At 28.5% G+C, this 26175-nt stretch overlaps 2 protein-coding genes and 1 long non-coding RNA gene across 4 annotated transcripts; 2 read left to right on the forward strand and 1 right to left on the reverse strand.

Annotated features, from left to right (window-relative positions):
- The first annotated feature begins 1511 nt into the window (after positions 1 to 1511).
- LOC111031189 lies at positions 1512 to 8832 on the forward strand. 2 transcript variants are annotated; one of them, XM_022311028.1, is made up of 7 exons: positions 1514 to 1678; positions 1754 to 1920; positions 1998 to 2165; positions 2246 to 2799; positions 3255 to 3644; positions 7693 to 7900; positions 8371 to 8832. In XM_022311028.1, the coding sequence occupies exons 1-7, from the start codon at positions 1620 to 1622 to the stop codon at positions 8643 to 8645; spliced, it is 1821 nt and encodes a 606-aa protein (XP_022166720.1). In that variant the 5' UTR covers positions 1514 to 1619; the 3' UTR covers positions 8646 to 8832. The 2 variants fall into 2 exon arrangements, with proteins under 2 accessions (XP_022166721.1, XP_022166720.1); XM_022311029.1 differs by lacking the exon at positions 1998 to 2165 and having other exon boundaries at positions 1512 to 1678.
- A 629-nt stretch (positions 8833 to 9461) lies between these two features.
- On the forward strand, positions 9462 to 10980 carry LOC111031199. The gene is made up of 2 exons (XR_002604174.1): positions 9462 to 9675; positions 9748 to 10980. It is a non-coding gene; the product is annotated as an uncharacterized LOC111031199 (long non-coding RNA).
- LOC111031198 lies at positions 10502 to 18145 on the reverse strand. Its single transcript, XM_022311044.1, has 4 exons — positions 17700 to 18145; positions 13921 to 14043; positions 13370 to 13614; positions 10502 to 11413 (listed from the first exon to the last, which is right to left on the reverse strand). The coding sequence occupies exons 1-4, from the start codon at positions 17790 to 17792 to the stop codon at positions 10996 to 10998; spliced, it is 879 nt and encodes a 292-aa protein (XP_022166736.1). The 5' UTR covers positions 17793 to 18145; the 3' UTR covers positions 10502 to 10995.
- Between the last annotated feature and the right edge of the window lie 8030 nt (positions 18146 to 26175).

A 26175-nucleotide genomic window follows, 5' to 3' on the forward strand; every position in this document is an offset into this window, starting at 1 on the left:
TTTTACATTTTCAAGCCAAAGTTATCAAAGTATTAAAATACTTTATAGCTAGAAATATTTTGACGTAACAATTTTAACTTACAAATCTTGCAAAGAAATTGTTTTTATGTATTTTCGATATTTTTACTATTGGTAAAATTTGTGAGGAATTTTGTGTTGAATTGAAGATGTTAAATACCTATTATATAGCTCAGAAATAGTTAATATCAGTGGCGTATATAGGGGGGAGGCCCCCTAGGCCAGAGCCCATAGTGAAATTGCAGGTTCAATTAAAGCATTGCATGTATATTTACACTGTTAACAGTTTTTCACCATGATTAAGTTAGCCGGTTGATTAAAATCATTTTTGAGTAATCTACAAGGAAATGTTAGATATATTGACGAGACTTGCTTTAATGACTTATTGACTTTGATGTTAAATTCATAGTAAGCTAACATTAAAATATACAAACGACACTGTCAATATTTTTAAAAAAAGAAACAAAAAATTAATTTTACATAATAATTATAAAATTGAATTGCGCAATTTTTATTTGAACTGTATAATACGTCATAATTCTTAATTATATAACAGCTGCTCCCTTAAAAATGTATAATTATGGCTATGATGCTTGACTAGTGATAATTGATAAATCGACCCATAGTGAAAATAATTCGTATATACGCCACTGGTTAATATAATTAATAATTTTTTATTAAAATTATAGCGTGTGTAGAAAATGATAGAATAAATAAATGGTGACAATTTAATGTATCTAAGGTGATTTGTTTATGAGTTAGGTAAACTAAACAACAAAATCGATTTTGTCAATAATGGTTTTGCTTAAAAATACTCGTTTTTCTCAATTTTTTTTCTGGTAATCCTATTGTTATTTAAATGAAACAGATATTCATTTTCTATCAGAAACTTCCCCTAAAAGTTGAAAATATAATCATTTTTTCTGCCCTCGTAGGTAATGAGTGATGACAGACATCATTGTAAAATTAATACATTCATCTGTCCCCTCAGAATCTAGAATATATATCATACGATGATTTCATAGTTATACATGTTATTATTAGTGCACGAATAACATGATAAAGTAGTATTAGATTATAAAATAAAGCTATGCCAGTTAGTAATACGCAGATGCGAATAGATGAATTTTCCATCCATATGTTGACATGTGGCATCAGTGTATTGGGTTATATGAGTCATTTTTGGAAACAACATTTTTCAGTTATGTAAAAATAATACAATTTATTGTTCAACAAAAGCATTGTATTAAACTACTAACTATTTTATTTTACAAAAAACTCTAAAAATCGAAGATATTGGAAGTACGTAACACGTATAATACGTACGTCGTACATAATTGGTAAAATGTCTACTATTCAACTGGTACCTAACTAATTATTTTAAGCTTTTTGCGGTTTAGTTAAATAAAAAATATTTTACAGGATTGTTTCATTGTCAATAAAAATAATTACATACAATATTTGAGGTAAACAAATTTTAAATGGTTTAGGAGCTATACATTTAAGTCAACGAGTGTTAATATTTTGGTTAGTGGTATTTGGAAATGATCGCATGATGATAATATCTTGTTCTCACTGACTCATACTTTATAATTTATAAAATGGCTAAGCCAATTTATTGCAGTTTACTTTTACTAGTTTTGTGCTTAACATTTGAAGCGTAAGTATTAATTAGTTATGTTTGATAAAAATATATGAATCAAGGAATACTAGGTAATTTAAATGCAATGTTTAGATATGGAAATCATCATCGTACAGTTAGGCATATAAGGCATATACCTTCATATAGGTTTTCTAATAATTTTGGTCCATATGATTCATCATCAACAGCAGCAGCAGAAGGAAAAGGAGCGGAAGCAGATGATGCAGCAACATCATTATCACCACCATCGCCTTTGAGGAGTAACATACAACTTAAAAACATTTTAACATACATATTTTCATATATTATTATCAATACTTATCATTTTTTGTTTTAGAATCATTAAGTTTCAACGATTATTTGGGGTATGACAGTAGTCGTGTATCAGGTCCAAAAAGCAAATCTCTGCGTGGTACAAATTCTGCTTCAACAGCAGCAACAGAAGCAAATGGAGAGGAAGCAGATGAAGCAGCAACGTCATTATCACCGTCATCGCCTTTGAGGAGTAACATAAACTTAAAAACATTTTATCATACATATTTTCATACAAGTATTATTATCAATACTTATTATTTTTTGTTTTAGAATCATTTAGTTTGAACAATTCTTCAGGGTATGAGAAAAATCGTGGATTAGATCTAAAAAATAAATCTTCGCGTGGTGTATATTATGGACGACAACCAAATGATATGGATTCAGGCGATCTGAATAATGACAAAATATTAAATAGTATGATGTCTCGTTTCCCAAATAATAAACCTTTAAGTGGTTTGTACAATAAAAACAATCCAATGGATTTGACTTCGCGAAATCTAAATATTGGAAAAAGACAAAATAGTTTAACTTCAAATTTTCAAGACATTCCAGACTTAACAAGAACAAAAATTAACCCATTAGCTAAGGGTATAGCACGACAAAATACTTTGCCTTCATCATCTAACGAAGATGATAGTCAACGAATCAGTTTTGGTAATGATAACTCAAATATGATGAGTATGATGAATTCTATACAAAAGCCATTAAATAACGGTGGATTAAATGGACAAAATATAATATTCAAATCATTTAGAAGGTGTTGTATAAATAATGAATGTCGTATGCTAAAGGACGGGGAGGAATGTAGTATTGAAGACTATTTAGTAAGTAATGTGATCAAATACAAGTTTTTTTTTTTAGTTACATTACGTTTAAAAGTAGCATAATACAACATATTTTCTATAGTTTTTGCTTTTTTATGATAGTATTATGAATATTTGTACGACTTCAGAGTTCAGACTCATTAAAGACTCATTAAAGAGCACGACTAAATCTTGTGTAAACTGCTTCTTATTTTTCTCGATCAAATTCAATTGGTCCATAATATATTATGTTTTTTCTTAAATTAAATTGAATTTGCCCATCTACCCAATGAATAATATTTTTATATGCTAAAGAATAATGTTCATCGATGTTTAAAATGTTGCTAAAAATGATTCCCAAGTCTACAAAATGTAAGCACTTTTAATCATTAAAGAATTTTTTGACCTAGGTGACCAATGTGGTATTATTAACCATTATAATAATATTTAAAGTTCATAAATTTATAAAATTACAGAAAAATAAACAACAACCAAATAATCCAATGCTCACAACTTCCAGTAATGGAGACCATGATTTGAGTGATATAATGTCAAAATTCAAGTTAATTGGTCAAAGCTCGTTCAATGGCTTAGAGGGCAATAAGAACAATTTTCAAGAAACTAGAAAACCGACAAATATGCAATTGGGTTCAATGAGATTTTCAACAATTCCCTCCATTGGTTCGAGTAATGGTATGGGTTCATACGTTAGCATGCCACAAAAAAGAAAAACAATAAATTACCCGCACTCAGAACCTTTTGATATGACCGAAGACGAAGCTAATGAAATCCGAGAGCAAGTCCTTCAAAAATCTAATTTGTATAGAGAAAAATATAACCTCGATCCATTTGTTTTGGATGATCAGGTAAATGACTAAAAGTATTACTTAGTCATATTATTTTGAAATAAATACATTTAAGTATAGCCCGCTGTGTAGGTTTATGCATTAAAAATAAGTATTAGAAATAACGAATATTAATATATTAACAGATACAGGCGGGAATCGGATATTTTGTTTAAAAATAACGTTTTAATGAATTCTGGTTGAAAAAATATATATAAAAAGTAGAAAGTCACTGGTTTCTAGGTGGTTATCGGTTGCAACTTAAATAACACAAAAAATATCCCCGGAAACCAAAAACAGCTGGTTTTTAATATATTGTATGTACAATATTATATAATGTATACTGTGTATGGTTACACTAAGTTGACCAAAAAAATAAAATAAAAATAAGGATCACTTTAAAAAACAAAAGAAATGTGATATAAAAATGTATCATTGTTTTTAAATACATAATGAATTATAATAGTAGGTACACGTCATAATAAATTTTATTTTGATACTGTTGGCTAATTAATTAAGATTATGCATATATTTATGTTTAAGTTACCTAACTAATTATAATATAATAACACAACTTCAATGCATCTGTGTACAATGCGGTTGATAACGATAATATCAGTGAGCTAGTACCCACGGACGTGTAAGGGGGAGAATGAGGGTATCATATCCCCCTTTTGACTTACTTTTGTCATATAAAATATATGATAAAGCAATGAATGTATGTATAATGTAGTCTGACTGTCTGACAATAGTCAACAACTCATATCCCACCCGTTTCGAAAAATCTTAGCAGGCCAATTTTTTCAGTAGTTACTACAACACTACCTATCATTTAATATGACGTTTATGTTCTTTTATGAATTTATATAAAAACAATTATAATTATAAGGCGTAATAGGTAGACCATTCAGGTACACCATTTTTGTGAGTTCAGTTTTCAAGTAGGAATCTCATAACTATTGTGGTTTATTAGTACATTAATAAGTGGAGTACTTAGAATACGTGTATTAATACTTATTATTGTGGATTAGCCTTAACTACGGTGAGAGCAACTTGTGTAACATCAACTAACTATGCATTAGACCGAAGATATTCAAAACTTTTTCGCCCTGCACTCTTTTATGTATTTACAATATTTTGACGGCTCCCAAATTATTATGAAACAATAAGGATACAATTTGGCCAATAGGGATGATAATAACAGTGACTTTAGTGTTAAAAATAAGACATCAAAATGATGGTTGCGTGATGAGTATTGTTATTATTTTCATAATCGCTTTAAGTGGCCTCGTATAACTATTATTTAAGGGGCAACATTTAGGCAATTTCTAATCTCGTCTTAGCTTCCCAGGATCTATATGTTAGTTATAAACTTAAAAATGATTTTTATTAGTGTGAGTGAAATTCAATGCTAGTATCACTTTCGTAAGTGCATGCACATTGCACATGTCAATAACTCGATAACATAATAAAATTCATTGTACGAGTTTTACAAATTATTTACAGTTTTAAAAGTTAGTTAACGTTGTTTAATTTTGATTCTGAAAAAATATTTGAATTCAACAGAAATATGTTTCTAGAAACACTTTCCGTTTTTAATTTTAATTATGATAAGAAAAAGTTCACAATTATTTAAGATTTAATTTTTAGATAGTGTTCTGTACGATCTACAGATAGTTTATTTTTAATTTCAATTTTTTTTTCAGAAAAAAAATTGAACAACGTAAATTAACTTTGATTAAGTTAAAACTCAAGGTTTTTGAGCTAAAATTTACGGCAGTACCGAGGCAACTAAATGGCTATAAATAATATTTATATTAATTATACACGACCTACATTGATTTTTGTTTCCGGTGCTTTGACGTGGCCCCCCTTTCGCCAACTCTCGTGACATCCCTGGCAGTCGCTGTACACAATTTGAATACCTCTACATTCGATATTAGAATAATTTGAGTAACCTAACTAGAGGAATAACTTTTTAGAAATTACATCTTATGACACTTGCGAGTGTTACAGTATCCTCTCAAATTGTAAACGAATAGTATTCATTCCTAAGCAAAATAATCACGTCATTATGTATAACTGCTTACAGCAGACTTTCCCAAACTGTGGGTCGCGATTATACTTTTGGTGAATCGCGCTATTTTTTTAAATAATACAAAAATATAATCATCTATTACTTTTCGTTGATGTTCGAAGTTCAAATTCAGTTTTATCGTCAATCCTTATCTGTGAGTGTGACAATTACGAGTTTACTAGCGGCCGTGTCAAATGGTATATATTATATTTATTATACTTTTTTTTCGTAATTACATAAAATTTAATAAAATAGTTTAATTTTCTGTTGTATGGTACAAAAAAAAAAGGTCATTCATTGATATTGTGGGTCGCCATATTTTAAAAAATTTTCAAAATGGGTCGTACAATAAAAAGTTTGGGAACCTCTGGCTTACAGAGTAGGGAGAGCGAGGTTAGTTGTTAAACTTTTGACATATCGAATTTTTATAATTGTTCTTTAACTATGATCATAATCGTTGTAAAATAATTTTATAAAGTAACTTCCTAGGTACCTTTTAATGATAATAAAGTGAAAAAAATTTAATTTTTAATACTAAAAAAACCCTAGTCAAATCACTAAGTCAAAATGTAACAGCCTGCCCCTGGGTGGGGTAAGTTGTTATATTCCAGGGGCACATTGTTACAGTCTACATTTTTAAATATTATTACTCAAAATAAATAAAAAATTAATTGTAACAGTAATTATAAGCAGTGGTGTAGTCACGGGGGGTGGGGGGTTAGGACGTAGGGGGTTCTTTCTTACAACTTGAAAAGTATAAACATTTTAATATTTTATTTTTTCTTAATTTACTATAACATGTTATTATTATAATAAACCCCCCACTATATTAAGGTATAGGTAAAACAAAATATAAACAATTCTTCATTTTATTTATTTGAGCCAAGTCGTTACATTAACAAGATGTAACAATATGCCCCTGTCGAAATGTAACAACTTACCTCATATGGTTTTTTTTCTAAGATAATTTATTTATTGGAAATGGATTATTAGAATTGAATTATATTATTAGAATATGATGCAGAACTATGTAATGGACAATTAATATTAAGTGACAAAATAAATAATAATCTTACCTTATGTTTGTTTTTTGTAATTCAAAACGGCATTCGAAGAAAAAAATTTACTTTTCATAAGAAAAACAGAAAAATGTCGTTAATTCTTATCGCAGATAAAATATATTCGATATTATCACAAAACATGTGGACTTAATGATAATAGAAACTATTGGTTCAGTCCCCACAGTGTAACCATAATTGGAAGTACAACATTTCTTGACTGTAACAACTAACCCTTGTAACAACTAACCCCGCTCTCACTATATATAGTGTATTTTACATAGTATAATAAAGTTTTTGTACAAATTATTTTTATTGAATTTAAAAAAGTAAGAAAAATTGGTATTTTTAAAAGTATTAATAACGCTAGTACGCAACAAAAAAATAATTGAGATTTATTTCTTTAAATGTGTTTTTTCATAACATTAAGTATACTGTCGTATGATAACTACCCCTCGAGATACATTGTATATTAAATCAGAGAGTAATTAAGTAAATATTTCCATAAGATACTGTAGTCATTCACGAAAATGACTGCAGAATTCTATATTTAAAACAACTAAATATAATGTGATTAATCATAATATCCTGTATTTTTCATGGAAATATTTCAGTTTCAATTAAATATTAATAACGTTTTAGTCGTATTATGAAACGCGTGCTCGAATACCTGATTATTAAGAATTTTACCTGCTAAATTAAATCATTAAGTAGGTAAAACAGATAATATCATAATTTATCGATTGTTATTACTACAGATACTTAATATTGTCAGTAATAAATGCTACTATACTAACTTAAAATTCCTTCTTAACAGCTGCCATTAATGCGGCGATCACAGCATTATTGTTTACTCAATATAAATTTAAAGAAATGATAAAAACAACAATGTACTTTTTCATAACTTTTCTTTATTATATGATTTTTCTTTTAGTTGACCAATTGTGCCCAAGACTGGGCTAATAAAATGGCGAGAGATAATAAATTTGATCATAGAGAAAATAACGCATACGGAGAAAATCTGTACGGTAGTTCAGAATTAAATAATTTAGGTGAAAAAGCGGTCGAGTCATGGTACAATGAAATACTTCAGTTCAACATCGATGACGACGAAGAAGGATTGAGCACAAATACTCCAATACGTAAGTAATTCATTTGAAAATAACGTACAGATATGGTTTTATCTACGAATTCGATCATTTTGACATATTTTATGAATCATTTGAAATATTTTCATTAATCATTTAAAGCGTTTAATAATACTTAAGGCGTCTGAATGTACCTATTTTATATTTTATCGAACAGGGATAAATACTTTAAAAAAGCAAAATATTACACAAGATATTTTTATCATTCAAGGTAAAATCAGCATTATTGAATCAATTTCGATAGCAATAAAACAGTTGATAATAATATTTCTAGTGATCGATATAATATACTTACTATAACTACCCAATAAAAGTAGTTTAAGGTACCTCATACCTCCACAAGACCTTTGTAAACATTTAACCATGATTGGTGTGTGTCCTTGTTAAAATATTTCAGACCTTCAACAAATAGTATACGTATATGATACGTTAAGACCTTAAGTATTATTATCCTCAAATTTTAGATCATATGACGCAATTACTATGGAAATCATCAACGAAATTGGGTGTTGGTGTATCAAAAAATTCTGCAAATGGTATGTACAATGTTGTGGCCAACTATGATCCCGCGGGAAACTTGGGGAGTTTTTACAAAGAAAATGTACCTGATATAAAACAAGAAGACATTGAAGAGGCGAAGGAATCACAAGCAGAACAAGCAGAACAAGAAACAAGTTGGTCTTCAAGGTCAAAATCTCCATTACAATCCCAATGGAATTACGGGCCATATTACAACTAGAATTATTATGTATATCTGTCAGCAACTGAAACGTAAAATAATTAGAAATATATTTATACAATATAATATAATAATTTATTAAAATTATTGAAATATAAAATACCAATTTAAATGCATTAAACTACAATTATAGATTGTGAATATTCATACTCTAATTTATTATTAAACTATGAAAATTGTCTTGTTACTTGTCGGGGTATCAGAGTTTTTTAAATTTTAAATAATTTTTTCATCATAACTCATAAGAAGTATTCATAACGTCATCAGTTAATATCTATCACTAATAATACCTATAATTTTATTAGGAACAGTTACCGTTAAGGTTGAGTGTGTGATTAAACATTGAATTTTAATTTAAATTATGTATTAGGTGCATGGTACAATATACATAAACTAATAACAACATAAAATCCAAAACCTTTTTCAATCCTTCAAATGGAAGCTTAAAACCAGTATAGTGAGAATTTTCCTTACAATTCATTCAATGATACTTGATTGATACAATTTTAATATTTTTACGCTATAGAATAAGAAAATAACATTTAACATGGGCCAAATAAATTTTGAATACTCCAAATGTATTTAAATAGTACCTAATTTAAGGTAAAAGCATAAAAATAGAATTTGACGTCACCGCTGCCTTATTTGTATACGCAGCATATCAAAAATGTTCAATACCTACGTGTAATTTATTCATAAAAACAATAACTTAAATTATTATGTTTAGTCTCAAGTGCTTACTAAATGTTATTTAAAATTTGTTAAATTAAATGTTTTTAAAATCTCTTCGAAGTAAACGTGTAATAATAGTTATATTTTTAACTTAGATGATTTTTTTAGGGCTGGATACAGTTTTTTTTTTGCCAATTCCAAATAACCAAGCCGATTTTTTTTTTAATGAACAATTGTTTCTCGGTTAGAACAATACCCAAAAACGTATCTACGATTCCTGTATTGGAGAGGAATTCCCTTTGCGACGGAAAAATGTCGAGTAGCAATGTAGCTGTTGCATTTTCTCCACTAGACCGAGGTATTAGAGATATTCCGAATTCATATCATCAAAAAAATCAAGGTAGAAAATTGCACCATCTTTAATTTTCAGATAAAAAGGTTATTCTTGTAGGACATTTGGCCATGTAGAGTTATCATATTTTGTTTTACTTAAACCAGGAGGAACGTATATATTTATGAGAAAAATCGTATCACTTCTGCACGCTCAACTGACAACTACATCCTATTTTTCAGTAACTGGATTAATCAATATACAAAAATCAGCACTACCTATACGTTTATAATTTATACAGGAATTTTATTAGGAAGTCTCATCGAAATATATACGCCAAAAATTTCTTTGGAAAACACGTTTGGGGCGTTTCAAGAATATGAGTTACCGAGTGGGTTCATTGTAAAAACACCTATGGACAAAATTGTATGGGAGATAGGAGATTAAAATCTGGTGCAGCAAGAAGCACGGTTTTTATTTTTTCAATTTTAAGTCGAAAAAATAAAAATAATTGTCAGTCAACCATGTAATCAACTCGTTTGTATTATCATTTATAATATACTATATTTTTACAATATTATTTTTCTACTAGAACTATTTTAGAGAAAATTAAATGTTAACATAATATAATAAATAATTATTGAAGTTTAATTCTAGAACGATTGTTCGTCCTGAAACACTTCATGGAGTACATCGGGACATTATCTTCAAAATCGGAATAGTCCCGGCCAAACCGTGATTTATTGCAAGTGGTAAACCTAGGTTTAGGTTACCAATAAATATTAATACAGTATTGTGAAATGATGAAAATTATAGGATAATGTTCAAGAGTGAAATAAAAAGGAACACATGATGATGTTTTTGTTTTTATTTATTCTTCGAATCGTCATCAATACTATAGCTCTGGAGACATTTTCAATAAAGTAGTTCAATTGTATATGAATAATTGAAAATATAAATTTATACTTTAGATAAATTCTATTATGTAATCTTATAAATAATAATTATAAATAAATTTGTTTTTAAATATTTCTTTTGAAATAACCACGATAGTATTTAACACTTTTCAATTGTACATGTTACCATAATAGTATAATGTATTAGGTATTCCGTATTACAGGATACTTACAAATTTAATAAGAAATTAATTTATTATGATTAAAAAAAAAAATCTAATTTTCATTATTCTTTAATCTTTATATTATTAGCAGTTTCTGTTTAAATCGTCATTGTTTCCGCTATGGTGGTCTCTTCTTCCTTAGCGAAATTCGAACGTTTCATTAAATGAATAATATATGTTTTTGAATCCAATCGTTGGGGTAAATGCCAAGGTAATTGTCTCGGTATTTATGGCCCAGAAGTATCCGGGTCTTCGACAACTACGTATGGTAATGTCGTTGAATGTTTAACATAGCCAACGTTCTTAAACAAGCCCAACGAAACGTTGTTCTTCTCATTGATAAGTGCATGGGGAGAGACGCCATTCTCACCCATTACCTTTGTTACTGCCAACACAATCAGCTTACCAAATCCACGTCTTCTGTAATCTGGCTGAACTATCAAAGTGCTAAGACCTCCGTAACTGCCACACATGGCCCACGCCAATAGCTCGCCATTGTGCCGGCTGAACACACCTAAACCAATGTTGAGCCTTACTGTATCCCAAAGATCGGACTTGGGGTAAACGTCGCTGTGAGTCCATAGCGAATAAATAAAGTCAATATGATCCACGCTCAGTTGGTCAATAAAAACGTCGTCTGGAACCCTAGAAACAAAAATAATTTATAGATAACCAAATTTGAACGGACCAATTAAAATTCATATTTTAATGAGGTATACAAATTATTTTAAGAAAACTGATAAAAGTTTCCTCTTTTTTATACAAAATGTTTTACACTCTGTAAGAGAGATGTATACGTTTGTCTTATCTGTTTTATCTTATCTTTAATTATTACAAATTACAATGCGTTGGCTATTAAACATAATTTAACGGATTATTTAAATGACCTTGCATCCATTATATACTCACAAATCTCAATCGGTATTTAGAACTGTTATAAATAATAATTCATAACCAAAACTCATGGATTAAGTAGGTATTTATAGGTACATAATAAATACTTTCAATTTATCAGTTTAAATTAAAAATTCATTAAATATAATTGAACTTTTTACCTTCGTATAAAATATAAATTAATTATCCGTATCTCGTGGGTATTTTCATATCTTTCCAACTATGAAAATTAAAGAATAAACACATACTTATAGGTATCTAAAGTGATTTTAAGCGCATAAAGTCTCGAGTTCTAACTGGTTAATATTTATAAGTAGGTTGTATAATTTATAGAAAATGGAATTATTACTAATTAATGTTCAATTATAATCACGGACTATTAATATTACGATCTTAGCATTTATATCACGAATTATTTAATCTTAACCCATGTTTATAAAAATGTGATTAGGAAGTCTTATAAATGGTAACAGAACTTTGGAAATATTCAACAACAATACTTTATTGTTTAATTTTTATCCATTCGAGTATTCGACATTCACCTACATTATAACAGTTTACAAAATTCCATATAAGGTACAAACACATGATATTAAGATTATGAAAAATATTGTTTCGAACTTGATTGAAATAAGTGTACCCGGGTAGATTGAAGGTTTTTAGTAATAAAAGAACAATATTAATTATTTACCTATGTATTAGCTATACTTTATAAGTGTAATTTACAGATTGAATAAATTGCTGTATAATTATTAAAGTCGTGTTTAGTATACAATTTTAGCAACAACATAAAAAACTATAACAATGTGTTGTAGTTTAATATTATAAATCATGGAACATTTTTAGACTAAATATTTTAAAAGTTTCAAGATCCTAGTATAATACAGGTGGAATTAATAACTACACGTGACAGTTTTGGACTGGGTGCCGATGTTTGCTGTCACTGTCTAAAAGCAATAAAGTAAAAACAACCCATTTCTAGTTTATAAGTACGATTAATATTATAATTTATAAATACAGATTTAAATTCAGCGTGGAGTCATGCGATCGATTAGAAAATTTTTGTCAATTTGAAATCAAATGTTTTGAGATTAAGGAGTGGAGTTCGAAATAATATCCTGGTCGATCTCATGTACACTTTACAGTTTACACTAAATTGAAATTTGTTTTTTTTAACATTAATTGACTCATTAACTATTTAGCGTAACTGTTGCAACGTTTTCTATCATTTAAATAAAAATTTACATCATTGACTACCTTTCGCAGTACCAATATTCATAAATACATATTAATGTTCACATTTTTAGGCAAACCATTATAATATAATATTATAATCTTAATAATTATAATACGTAGATAAGACATTTATCATGTATGCGTCCAAAAATAGATAATATAAAAATAAATAAAAACGTGCGCAAAAGATTAAAATCACGAGCCAAATATTATACTATGCATATTATACTCATTATAGTATCTATAGATTCTAAATACGTAAATGTGTGTAATATCGTGTACATACTCACAAGTTAAAAACTGAACTTTGTCTTTCATAAAAATATTTAAAAATGTAACTAACAATAAGTTCCGAGGTCAAAGATCAAGATCCCATTATAATTTCAATATTTTGATTATACGTATACAATATACATAATACATAGTAATACATAATAGGTAGATGAAGTTCAATCTAAAGGTATATCTTACTCATAATCTAATCTAGCGGCTACATCGGCCGGCATCCACTTAAGCACAGCATTTGAGTACAGTTTACTTTTCAATCCTTTTTCTTCAATCATCGTTTCCACGATGGCCTTCATCCTGAACGGTATAGCTTGGAACAGCGGTTTCTTCTGCCAGTTGATGATCTCTGTGCTAAACAGCATCCTTCGGAATTGTTCTTCGTTCCCCGGACAGGTGTATGTGACAACGACATCTGGATATTCTTCTTCCTGAAATTAATATTACTGTGCAATTCGTATAATGTATCTTCCAGCGTCGTGGATGAAAAAAATCCTAGAATTAAAAAAAGATTCTTAAAAATAACAACAATAATCAGATGTTTGGCCGCGTAATTATCTAAAACATCCGAACCTTCAGTGTAGATCACATTAAAATTCATAACAATTTAAACAGCTTATAAAACAAACAATTGTAACCAATTAGTACTTTTTAAGTTTTGCTGTATAAAAATAAAATGGTCATCGCATTGAAATTATTCTTATTATTCAACGAATTTCTTTATTATTCGTACTTACAGGTCGTGATAAAATCCCAATAAATGTTCCATTTTCAACGTCATTAGAAATATAGAATAATTTGTAACTCGATGCCGAATTTTTGCGCATCCATTGAAATGCATTTTTGATGAAATAATATGCCTGGAAAGTAAAAAATACAAATGAACAAGTGCCGAACTAGTGCTTAATAATAAATAACCTTTTTATTATGTGATGTATATTAAATATTTTGCAATTGTGTATTCTATTACGATCTACGTAGATTAATTGGACAGATGGATGTATATTTTAATTTTATTATTTATAGTAAATACTCTTAAACAATTTAACTGAATTAAAAAAGTTTAACCTATGCACTTGACAGTTTTCTCACAATCTTAAAATAATTTCAATAGGTAACACGGAAATTAATTATCAAATACAGCGATTAACAATATGTTCAATGAGCTGTATAGATAACGTTTGTTACGTGTTATGTCTAGACGCCCAGTACCGAGCCTAATACCTAATAGTATGTTATACAAATGATGTGCATAAATAATATGTAAAGATTTTTCGTTAAAATGGTCATGTTTAAAAACTATAAAAATGACACCAAATTATTGATAGTTGTAGTTATATTAATGTAATAATTGGGAGTTGCAGATTCGAATATTGTTTTTAGAATTTTAAATATACCAAAATTAAACATTATTTTTAGAAAAACCTATTATTTCTCAAACATTACTTGTAAGTTGTAACTTATATAGTATTATGAATAGAAATAGCACCTTATACTAAAATTAATTTATTCAAAATATAAATATGTGTCATACAGTAACAGATAGGTTATCAAGATTAATGGTAACCTCTTGATTGGTTACCTTAGTTACCCAAAGAATGAAATAGAATTTATTTTTGATTTTATAGTTATGTTTTATTCAGGCATAATAAGCTATACATGTATGTATTATGTAATCTTGTACGTTGATATGTCCAGTTGATACCTAAAGGTACATCGAAGTCGTTATTTTTCGATTTGTTGGCCCAAAGCCTAAGGTGATTGGGAAAAACTACCAACAACCAACGGGCAACAATGGTTTAAAAATTAAAAATATTAAAGATACCTAGAATCGTCGCAACCGTGGTGTTATTTTACAAGAGAACTGTTCAAAATCTAATTTTTCCATCTCAACCGCCAATTATTATTGTTATTGCTTTCAAAATTATAATTATTATTAATTAATTATGCCGAAGTACACCGACAAAACACTGATGCCAAACATTTGACTTTGCTTCATACTAGAACGGGCTTTTACGCATATCAATGTTACTTTGAATAGAAACTTATACATTTATTTATTTACTTGCAATTTATTTAGGTTAATTTAAATTTTGCGTATTATTTAGTATTAATTGCGTGTTTTACGAATTTGTAACATCTACCTCACAAGGGAGTACCCAAATAAAATATAGCTATGCGATTTGTTTATAGTATGCATTACATACAATGGCTGTCATATAGTATGCGGTCTACCGGTGAATTTACGAGTATAGTATGCGGTCTACCGGTGATTTACGAATATAGTATGCGGTATACCGTGAATAAATAAATTTAAAATACCATAATATTATAGTATAATTTATAGTAGTAGTAATGTCTAGTAAAAAATTAATAATTAAAAATTTGTTAGTCAAAAAATTTGTTGTCAATGAATATAAATAAATATAATATAATACGTTATACAAAAACTTCCGCCATATCTCTTAAAAATGCATTAAATAAATCTGATTTATTTATTCCTCGCCACCATGTTTCCATGAGATACCTGCAATAATATGTATACTATTACATTAAATTTATTAAACATAACTTATAATATTTTTACCTTGGAAGGAGATCAGGACTTGTACCACACATATTTTTAACTACTTTTAAGCGTAATGGTCTCCATAAACTTTCGATCCTCTGAGTGTGCGCTTGTGTTAGTGGATCAACAAAATTTTCGCTGTGGTTAATTTTCTCACCTTAAGCTTTGTGTTGTTTGACATCCCTTTCTCTTACAACGTAAAACTCTCCTTTCCTTACCTCTCTCCTTACGTAGGTATAAATTCATTCCACTTCCACACTTTAAACATTCGGAATTTTCATTATTTGCCACAAGATTTTTGCTGATTAAAAAGTTTGTGGTTGATTCGTCACTACTAATTATTGAATAAAAGTCTTTTGCCAACATATTGGGTGTATAAAATATGGTGTTAAAATGTGGTGTCGCGCAATAAATGACATACTGAGCAACTGAGCTATTGGGCCAATACTTTTACAAAATGTTGAAGTATTGTTATCTGTGTATAATGCAATTAAGATAAAGTATATCTAAAAGATAGAAAAAGATTGCGGGTAAAACCGTAGGTAGACCGCATCTTACAGCGGCCGGTAGAACGCATTTGCCGGTAGACCGCATACTATATGACAGCCCATACAATTTATTGGACCTGTAACTTAACAATCTAATTGCAACTAACATTATTATATATATATACGAGTATATATTTGTAAATGAAATTTTTTTCAGGTTATAAATAAAGTAGCTCAAATGTTGATCTATAAATATCTGTAAATATCTGGGTGTAAACACTGTAAACTATACACTGCGTCAACTGTAGTAGATTAAAAGAATAGAAGATTAGAAAATAATAAAAATATGAAATATTTTACTGTATAATGATATTAAAATAATATTAAGTACAAATATAGAGTTTAAGGCTTTGAGGTATATAACTATAACCTAATTCAAATAAATTTGTAAAAAAAATAATATAATTATATGTGAAGTTCTTCCAAGACTTTATAGTGCCACTGTACCTATTACTGAATAATAAAAATGTAAATAGGTACCTTTTGAACTTTGTCAAAGGACAGTGTGTAAAAGTGTAAGAAAAACATAAATTACCTAATAACTATTTATTATATTATTATATATATAATACATGTTTTATATTTTATTTAATACAAACAATACTAATTGTTTTTATTATTAAACAAAAAAAAGGATTTTATTATTTTTTGATAATAATTGAAGTTTATTTGAAGCTGCCTGTGTACACGTGTACCGCGTGTGTGTGACAGTGTGGCACATTGCCTAATCGATAAAAACGTTGCACCGTTTTCATATAAACTTGGTAATAATTGTATATTATACGCCTAAGTGCCCAACTATGGATACTAACTAGTAACTACTGAATGATGAACTTACATCATTAAATTAAATGAGCCCTTAAGTCATCATAATTTACCTGTTTAAAAAATACACATTTACGTATGTGTACTGGTCATCAGTATTTTATTATATAGGTAGGTATCTACCTAACTACAATATGATATACTTGTAACTTACTAACATATTTTTGAAAAAAACTAATTCTAAAACTAACTAACTAATTCAATATAGAATATAAATTCGTAATATGTATCCTTTTATTTGTCATACTTTTTATTATATCTCGTACATAATATTATATATTATTTAAACGTAACTCGTAATTTAACACGGATATGCTTGACCCTATTTATACAGTTATACTAGGATTTAGAAATCTATATTATGTTATTCCTAAAAAGTTTGAGTCCGAATACTACATGGAAATCCTACAAACTGCACATTAGTAGATTAATCGACTTGATTGATTTTGATTTTGACTCTAAAAGTTACATGTTTCACGAAGTTCCATCAATGGATGGCTTCACTCAAACTCAGTCTTTATAAAATATACAACACTAAGTAATAATAATTGTTTAAAAAATATTATACACTCACGTGAATACAGTTTGGCCAATCGCGTTTCAATACTTCTTCACAGAAATATTCCATTACTGCTTCGGGCATTTCTTCGAGAACTTCGCTCCTCATGGTTATGCTCGTGTATTCGTTGTCGACGTGTAAGTAATAATATATAATATCGTGAGACGAATCTAACGATTGGACTCGCGATGGTATGGGAAGTATTATATTTACTGTAGTACTACGGTCACTAAACCGGTGTAGGTAGAAACCGAATGGTATACAGGTGTAAGTTTAATAGGCAAAAACTAGTTAGTAGGTTTAGCTGACAGAGTAGTAGGTAGTGTGCAGTACGAGTGTACAGAACGACCAGTAAAATATAAAATGGACGGTGCAGCGGCAGTTCACGGACCAAAGTGTTCAATGTTCACGTAAAAAAATACAAAACTCGCGTGCTTGTGCGTGTGTGTGCGTGTGTGGTGTTGTGGGGTGGTGGTGATGGTGGTGGTGGCGGCGGTGGTGGTGGTGGTGGTGGTGGTGGTGCTGTGTGCGCGCCTCGAAATGAATCTGTGACCCTATTGCCGGCGTTAATGCGTGTGGTGGGGTGTAGTCCCGGCGTGTTCCGCTACAGCGGTAGCTGTAGGTTTTCTGCCAAATGGCCTGAGTGACGCGTTTATTTCTCCGGCGAGGTTATAATATTATACGAGGCTGAACGATACGTAGGTAGTTAATGTGACTTCCACGCGTAGTAACGCTGCAGGGTATGCATTTACCAAACGGAAATTTGCCGTAGGTACGAGCATACGTTATTTTTTGAACCCCTTTTTTGGACAGACTTGACAAGCTCAATATTGAGTTACTTCCGCGATCGAGGGCCACCTGCAGTTAATACTGCGACGGTTGTCGGTCAGCGCTTATCCATAGATTTTTTTATCGCGTCGATTAGGTATAGTAAGATAATGATGGTGATGATAATGTATGATAATGAAAAAATATTATTATTACTATTATTTACAGTCGGCGTGGGTGATACATGATCGCTTAATAATTATTTACGTCGTAGTTAGGACGTCATAGGCACATGTGTTTTACTGCGTCATCAAGTATGCATGGCACCATAACAGCACATTTTAAGTTCAGTAGAATCCATTTTACTCTGTTATTTATAATTGACTTATCGTCGAGTTTAAGATAAGAATATTATCGAGGACCCTGATTGATAATGTCGAAGAAAGTATCATCATTTTAAAATTGCAATTTTTTTGTAAATTTTAAAATGCTCATAACTTGATTTCACATTAAAGTATCAAAAATAGTTAACTACTTGCAATGAGCGTTGGCATTGGACAATATTCTTATTTTTACCTCTATAAATTTGAGAATAGGTGAATTTATTCTATTTATAAGTAAAATGGATTCTTCTGAACGTAAAATTTTTCTATATTAAACATTATTTTAGTTTATTTTTTTTAGGTTATGACGTCCTATTTAATAAATAATATTACATTATTACATTATTTAAAATTGTTTGTACAAGGAAACCTAATTATTCCAACACGGTAAGATATTGTTTATAGGTTCATCGAAAATAAAAAAAGTTTTTAATACCTAGATATAAAGTTTTCTGTGAGTAATATTCTTATTAAATGTTTTAACCTTTATAATAATACAAATAATTTTTGTTTAGGGAAACAAAATTCCAATTAAATTTTTTTTATACGTTTCATAATACAATAGGTATACCTATAATAAATAATAATTTATAAACTATATCGTATTTAACAATTGAAATAAATACAAAAATACAAAGTAAAAACTAAAAAAAAAAACTTTCATCATTTATTTTTATTTCCCTATTGACATATTAATTATTTCTTATTATTTCAAATAACTATATATGTGATAATTAGGGCTGTGAATTCATAGGAAAGTGCATTTTTTTTTGGTGATTGTAAAACATAGCTTTGTGAGTACATAATTTGAATTATGTAATAACGAATCCATCTATGAAACTTTTATTTTGCATATTTTTACATTTTTTGACGTTTTTGAATTTTTAGGTCATTTTTTCGCATTTTTAAGTCATATTTTACTTTTTTAGTTCATTTTCTAGTATTTTTAATCAAATTCCATCAATTGACTTGTTCGAAAACTTTTTTTTTTACTTTACACGGGCTATATATATTATGTCAAATTTATATTTTATTAAATAATATTTTACACGAGTCACACGCTATATACGGGTTAGGTAAAGATAACGATTAGATAAAATAAGGCAATTGTTAGACAACTAGATAACTTAGATAAGTTATTGTGGCATATCGTCAAATCAAATTCAATCAACATTTTTATTATTTATTTTTATTTTTTTAAATACTTTTTTAACACTTTTTTGTACTAATGTTTAATATCCTGTATCCAATAATATTAATATAAATATAAAAATTAAATTAAAAACCATTTTTAATAAATTTTATACTATAATTTTTGGCATTTTATATTCCTTTTTTTTGCGTTTTAAGTGCATATTTTGCATTTTAAGTGCATATTTAATTGCAAATTTTTGAAATTTTTAATGCATTTTTTAAGGTTTTTTAGTGCATTAAATTCACAGCCCTAGCCCCTAGTGATAATGAAACCTGAACTGAAAACATTGTCAAGGGTGTATTAAAAAATCAATTTTCTCTAAATAATAATATGTCCCGTAAGCATTATTAGTTATTGTCTATTAATTAGTATTAGGTATGTTTGTGGTTTGTATAACGGTGTCACACATCCGTTGTTATCCGTTACATATAAACCTCCTCACTATAAAATATATTTTTTAAAACATTACTTGAAACAAAAAAACTAAAATGCAATATCAAAAGAATTACGCAACTATACATTTTGAATAAGCAATAAATCAAAAAAAAAAAATTGCTTACAAGTCGAATGAAATTTTTCACACCAGTTTTGAGTTGATGAATTTCTATCATAGGTCAATATGTAATACCTATTCTAATAAAATATCATTCTTCACGTTTCATATTATTATAGTTTGTACTATAATTGTATATAATTTGTATTATACTTAATTTATAACTTATGAACGGATAAGCCATACTTACACAACTCAGTAGTCAGTTGTAGTCACTAAGTCGGTAACTACTTACTCTTTATTTAATAGGTACCTAGTTTTACTGTCATCCAACAGTCTATTCTAAGGCATTAAGTATTTAAGCAATCAGTAAATGAGTAAAAGAAGGTATCTATAAAAGTATAAGACTATCTATTATAATAAAACCATCTATTATAACTCCCAAACTACAGTGTCGTATTGAGTTAAATATATTCAACTAGTTGATTACTTGCTAATATATGTATTAAATTATTTCAAGGTGATTTAAATATTGAAAATACGAAACCGGAAACATGACAGAATATTGCATGTTATGAGTTATGTACCATTGTAACTTATACCGTAGGTACCCACTGTGAAGTTAAGTAACCGTGGTTCGATGGTTGTACTATTTGGCTGTGTGTATACCATGGACTAGAATTTAAATGAATGTATAATAAATTAGCTTCGAAACGTTTTTAGCGGACCTGAAATGTCGAAGAAAAAACAAATGGAGGATTCTTGGTGGAAACTATTCGAATATAAACGCCATCTAATGATTGTTCTTTGAAATATCTCACAATTTTATCTAGTCCAGGAGCACAAACACTTTGGGGGGGGGGGGGGGGGGTAATTGATATTTGCCAACTATCCTTTCTGGTTCTCCCTAAAGTTTTCATTTTGAAAAAATTCATAAAAAATTCATAAAAAAAACACGAAAATAATTAACGAAAATAATTTTGTAGTTGAAAATTTTCAATTTTTATACCTAAGTATTGAAAGTGAAAATGTATCATCATAATGTATTTCATACTGGAGTCAAAAATCTAAAAATTATAAGCCCAGTTTTTTTTGTGGATCTTTGAAATTTTAATGAAACTTGATATTTATACGAAGAATAACGATTTTAGTTTTTTTTTTAATTTGAAAATTTTATTCGTGGGTACTTGAAACTCTGAAAGAATATTTAAATCATATAATGGCATTAGAAGAAAACAATTTGTTAACGTTAAAAATAACAGGAGCGGGGGTAAAACATTTTTTTTACAATTAGCAAATGAATGAATCAAGCATCCCCCCTCTCATGATATTCGTGGTGTATTGTGCATACTATGTATTGAAATGAAACTTAAGGATGCGAAAAATAAAAGTCTGTAAGGTGACACATAATACTGATACCAATGTTAACCTTGCGGTGTTGCCATCGATACATCTCTTTTTTCTCTTGTATTAATTTATTTATCGCTTTTAAGGTTCTATGTGAGCGAGAACCACAATTTATCTCGCCATAATATATATTGAACTGCTAAAATTAATTTAAAAATGTAAAAATGCCGTTTCCAAGTAGGTCAATTGCAAGGCTAAGTACTTAATTCAAATATGTTTTTTACTATTTTGTGGGTTGGTTAATATAATAAAATTGGAATTGAAAAAATATTGATATTTTAGACAAAAAAACAAAATAATTGATGTTCGTGTAGTTACTGACATATAATGTGTGCACACGTGTAAAAGCGCTACTCTAAATTTTTTTTTATTACACACAGTCGATTGTCACACTATAATAATCATTTACTGCATCCATATTGGCATCAACGTATATAAAATTGCCTAACCCCTTAAAAACGGCTGGACTATGTAATTCAAACAATATTCATTGTATAACCATACATGATAGATGACGGGTCACTAGAGAGCGCCGTATGTATCATATTGAAAAATCAAAATATTTCATAGCTCTTTCATTTTTTATTTCACAAAAATAGAAATTATAATAATTTCTAATAATTGAACTAATGTTTACACTATACCTATAACCTACAAACTTCAGTGTTACAGACTTACAGTTATCATGTTTGATGCATTTTGCAATTGAAAAACAATTCAGTTTATTGTATACTTATATATTTAAAATAATACTTAATCTTGAATAATAATACACAGACATCGAATCATGAACAAATGGCGATTGGAGCTGGTAAGTAATACAAGGATTTAAATACACTGTACATACATACATGTTTTGTTTAGTCCGATTTGCCAATTTTAACAAGTTTCAAATAGGTTTCAAAAGTTGTAGGTCTACAATTACATATTCCATCGCCCAACATATTAATTAGAAATCTATAAAATATGTAAATCACTAATAATATTATTACATAATTTAAGAGGATGCAGTACCAATATGTTTTTACTTCGTCTTATAAAAGTACAACACATACGTAGCATTAGAAAATATCAGCATAAAATTAAAAAATACGATAAAATACGTAAATGTTTGAAGTTCCCATAAACAATATTTAAAATACAACAAAATAACTAAAAATCGTTCTTCCTATACATACAATTTTGTCCACATTTTAAGACTAAAAAAACCAAAAATCCGTCTAAAATATCTATAACTGGCTCAAAATCGTTAAAATATTTGTAAATTATACTTTGTATAGAAAATACTAATACAAACATTTAGTAAAAATGTCAAGTATCTACAGTTATTTGTTTTTGAATTTCAACACAGTAAGAATTTTTTTTTAACTTTTGCTCCGTGTACAAATTCTCATCTTATCCTAATTTCCCCCCCTACTATTGACATTTTTACATGTAAAAATGTCAATTAACTATCTACGAATATTAATTTTTGAGTTAATTATGTACAAAAAAAAAGTAAAGTTTGAGAACTGTAGCTGTTGTGTAAAATATTCTAACTGTTAATTAATTGATTTTTAGTTTTTTCTAGTTGTTTTGAAAATTTTTACGATGTTTGATAACTTGTTGTTTGTCATTATCCATTATTTTATGTTACGTACCTACACTTTATACTTTGGTACTTAGGTATTAGTATTACACTGTATGTTTAAAATTGAAATTGGAATTTAACTTTCATTATAATTATTATTTTTGACCCCTCAATATTGAAGATTGAATCATTTTTAATGCTCCTTAAGGCATGACGTCAGACATAAAAAAACTCATAATTTTATTACATTTATCAGTCTGCTGAGGATCTAACATTAAAAAATTATTCACAATATTAAGATAATAATTTAAAAACTATAATATTGAGTTTAATATATAATTGTTTTTATGTCCAATATAATTATATTATATTCAACTGATTTGCAGAAGTACCTATTAACTTTTTATTTCATAACAAATTCACATATAAATGTTGAAACAATACCTACCTAATAAGAATATTAATAAAATTACATAAATACTTTTTTCTAATTAAATTATTAAATAATAACACAAACTGCATATTATACCCAGCATAGTATCTTATGAACATTTTCAAAGGATAAAATAAATATAAAATTGATTAAAACTAAGAATTTTAATATACAAAATTAGCATGTGTAATACACTAATACAGTAATACATCTTTGAATGCTTATAATTACATAATATGTTTGTTTATCTCACGTAGTGTTTAATATTATACATGGTTCAAAATAAAAAGCATGTACAAAAACAATATAATAGATGTGATATAGGTACATACCAATAAACCGACCAAAGTTACCCCCTGCTGTAGTAGTAATGAATGATTTATTGACTTGTCACTCATTTAGCCATAGATACATTGATACATACATACATATATTATATACGTACGTATATACTCTCATTCGTAATGATAAAAATAGAAAGCATTATTAAATTAATTGTATATAACAGCTTTTACACAAAATAACACGGGTAAACAAATTATCTTGTTATCTTTCTTTTACGAAGTTAGATAGGTATATCAGCTGTGTTTTAATACTTGGTATATAATAATATTGTGTGCGTATCGTGGCTCTATTATGATTTTTCATCTATCTTCATCTCCGGTCTTATACACACCGATGTCGGTCAGAGTTCAAAAAGATCAAAAAATAAAAACGGAAACACTATAAATCTTACCACACTGTGATGATAACGACGATGTTGGAAGAAGAAAAACCCGTTCAATCTGATAGCGGGAGGTATACGCTCTCAGCCCTTCTGCTGGAACCACCTCGACAACACTCACTTTTGTACCGTCATAATAATGGTGCATAAAAAAAAACACAACAGAACATTCAGTATTTTTTGTTCTTTATGGTATCATTAAAACGACAGTTATACATAAGCAAACACACACACGAATATGTACTAGACAATAAATTTATAATTTCCATGTGGAACGCAGCAACTTATTTTAATTGATGCTGCAGTTTTTTAATAAGACGTCTAAAATATTATGTTAGTACAATTATTTGTACACACAACAACACGAGTTCGGTACGTCTAAATATAATATTACAGTCGGGTCGAGGGGTGTTTTACTTTTATCATTAGGTACACACTACATAGGCATATTATAGTATAATATAATATAATAAGGTGTCTTTTGAAATTATGGTGTGTTCATAACAGAATATTGTATAGGGGCGCTGAGCAGCCGCTGAATTTTCACACACGATTGCGTCCGCTAAATGAAGTAAAAACGGACCAGCATCACAGATTGATACGTTATAACTCATAATAAAACGTTTTTCTGTACTTCGAACATTTACCAGTTCTATTTGAAACTTTTGTCACACATTTGAAATACGTCTTGTACTACATTGATTAATTGATGTAAAATTATAACAACTCAAGTAAAAAATCAATACATTACGCCAATAGGTCTTATACTAGAAAATAATTAAGTGGATTTATTCGATAAAATATAAACCTTTATTGGTACATTCAAACGCATTATTTGTACAGTTTTTGTAATGCTTAACTGCCCAACAAACGATAGCACAAATTAGTTGGCAGCGTTTTTCTTCCATTTGGAATGTAAGTGTTGAACTTTTTTAAAAAAAAATATACGAATATTTCTAATTATTGGTATAATATGTACTAATGTACTAACCTATCTGTACATAAATCTATTCTATATTTTTTCAAAACGATTTATCGAAGTTTTAAAATACCATGAGTTTGATCTTCAATAATCATAATTATAGGCTATTTGAATCGTATGAAATATGCTAATATATTTATTACTTTATTGTTTCAAAAAAAGGTTTATCCTAATAAAAAAATCAAATATCTACTGAATTGTAATAAAACCAATATAAGGAGCTTTTCAGTCAATATTATGAATATTAAATTATATGAATTTATAAATGTAGGTAATTAGTGAAAGTGAAGCCATAAGTTATTTTTTATAACTAATGTAATTTCTATATTTGAGTTTTAGATATTAGTAAATTACAGTATTTTTGTGCATTGATACATAACGTTAAAACATCTAAGCGAAAAAAATACGTAGTTCTTTTTTAACAATAAATGTTCCATTAAAGTTATATATGAAACATGTGTTACGTTTTTACAAGTTCGGAAAACTATAGCGATGGCTGCAGCACGTCACGGACGATCCTCGATGGACCATATTTT

This window comes from Myzus persicae, unplaced genomic scaffold, assembly GCF_001856785.1.
Source record: "Myzus persicae strain clone G006 unplaced genomic scaffold, MPER_G0061.0, whole genome shotgun sequence".
Taxonomy (NCBI): Eukaryota; Metazoa; Arthropoda; class Insecta; order Hemiptera; family Aphididae; genus Myzus; species Myzus persicae.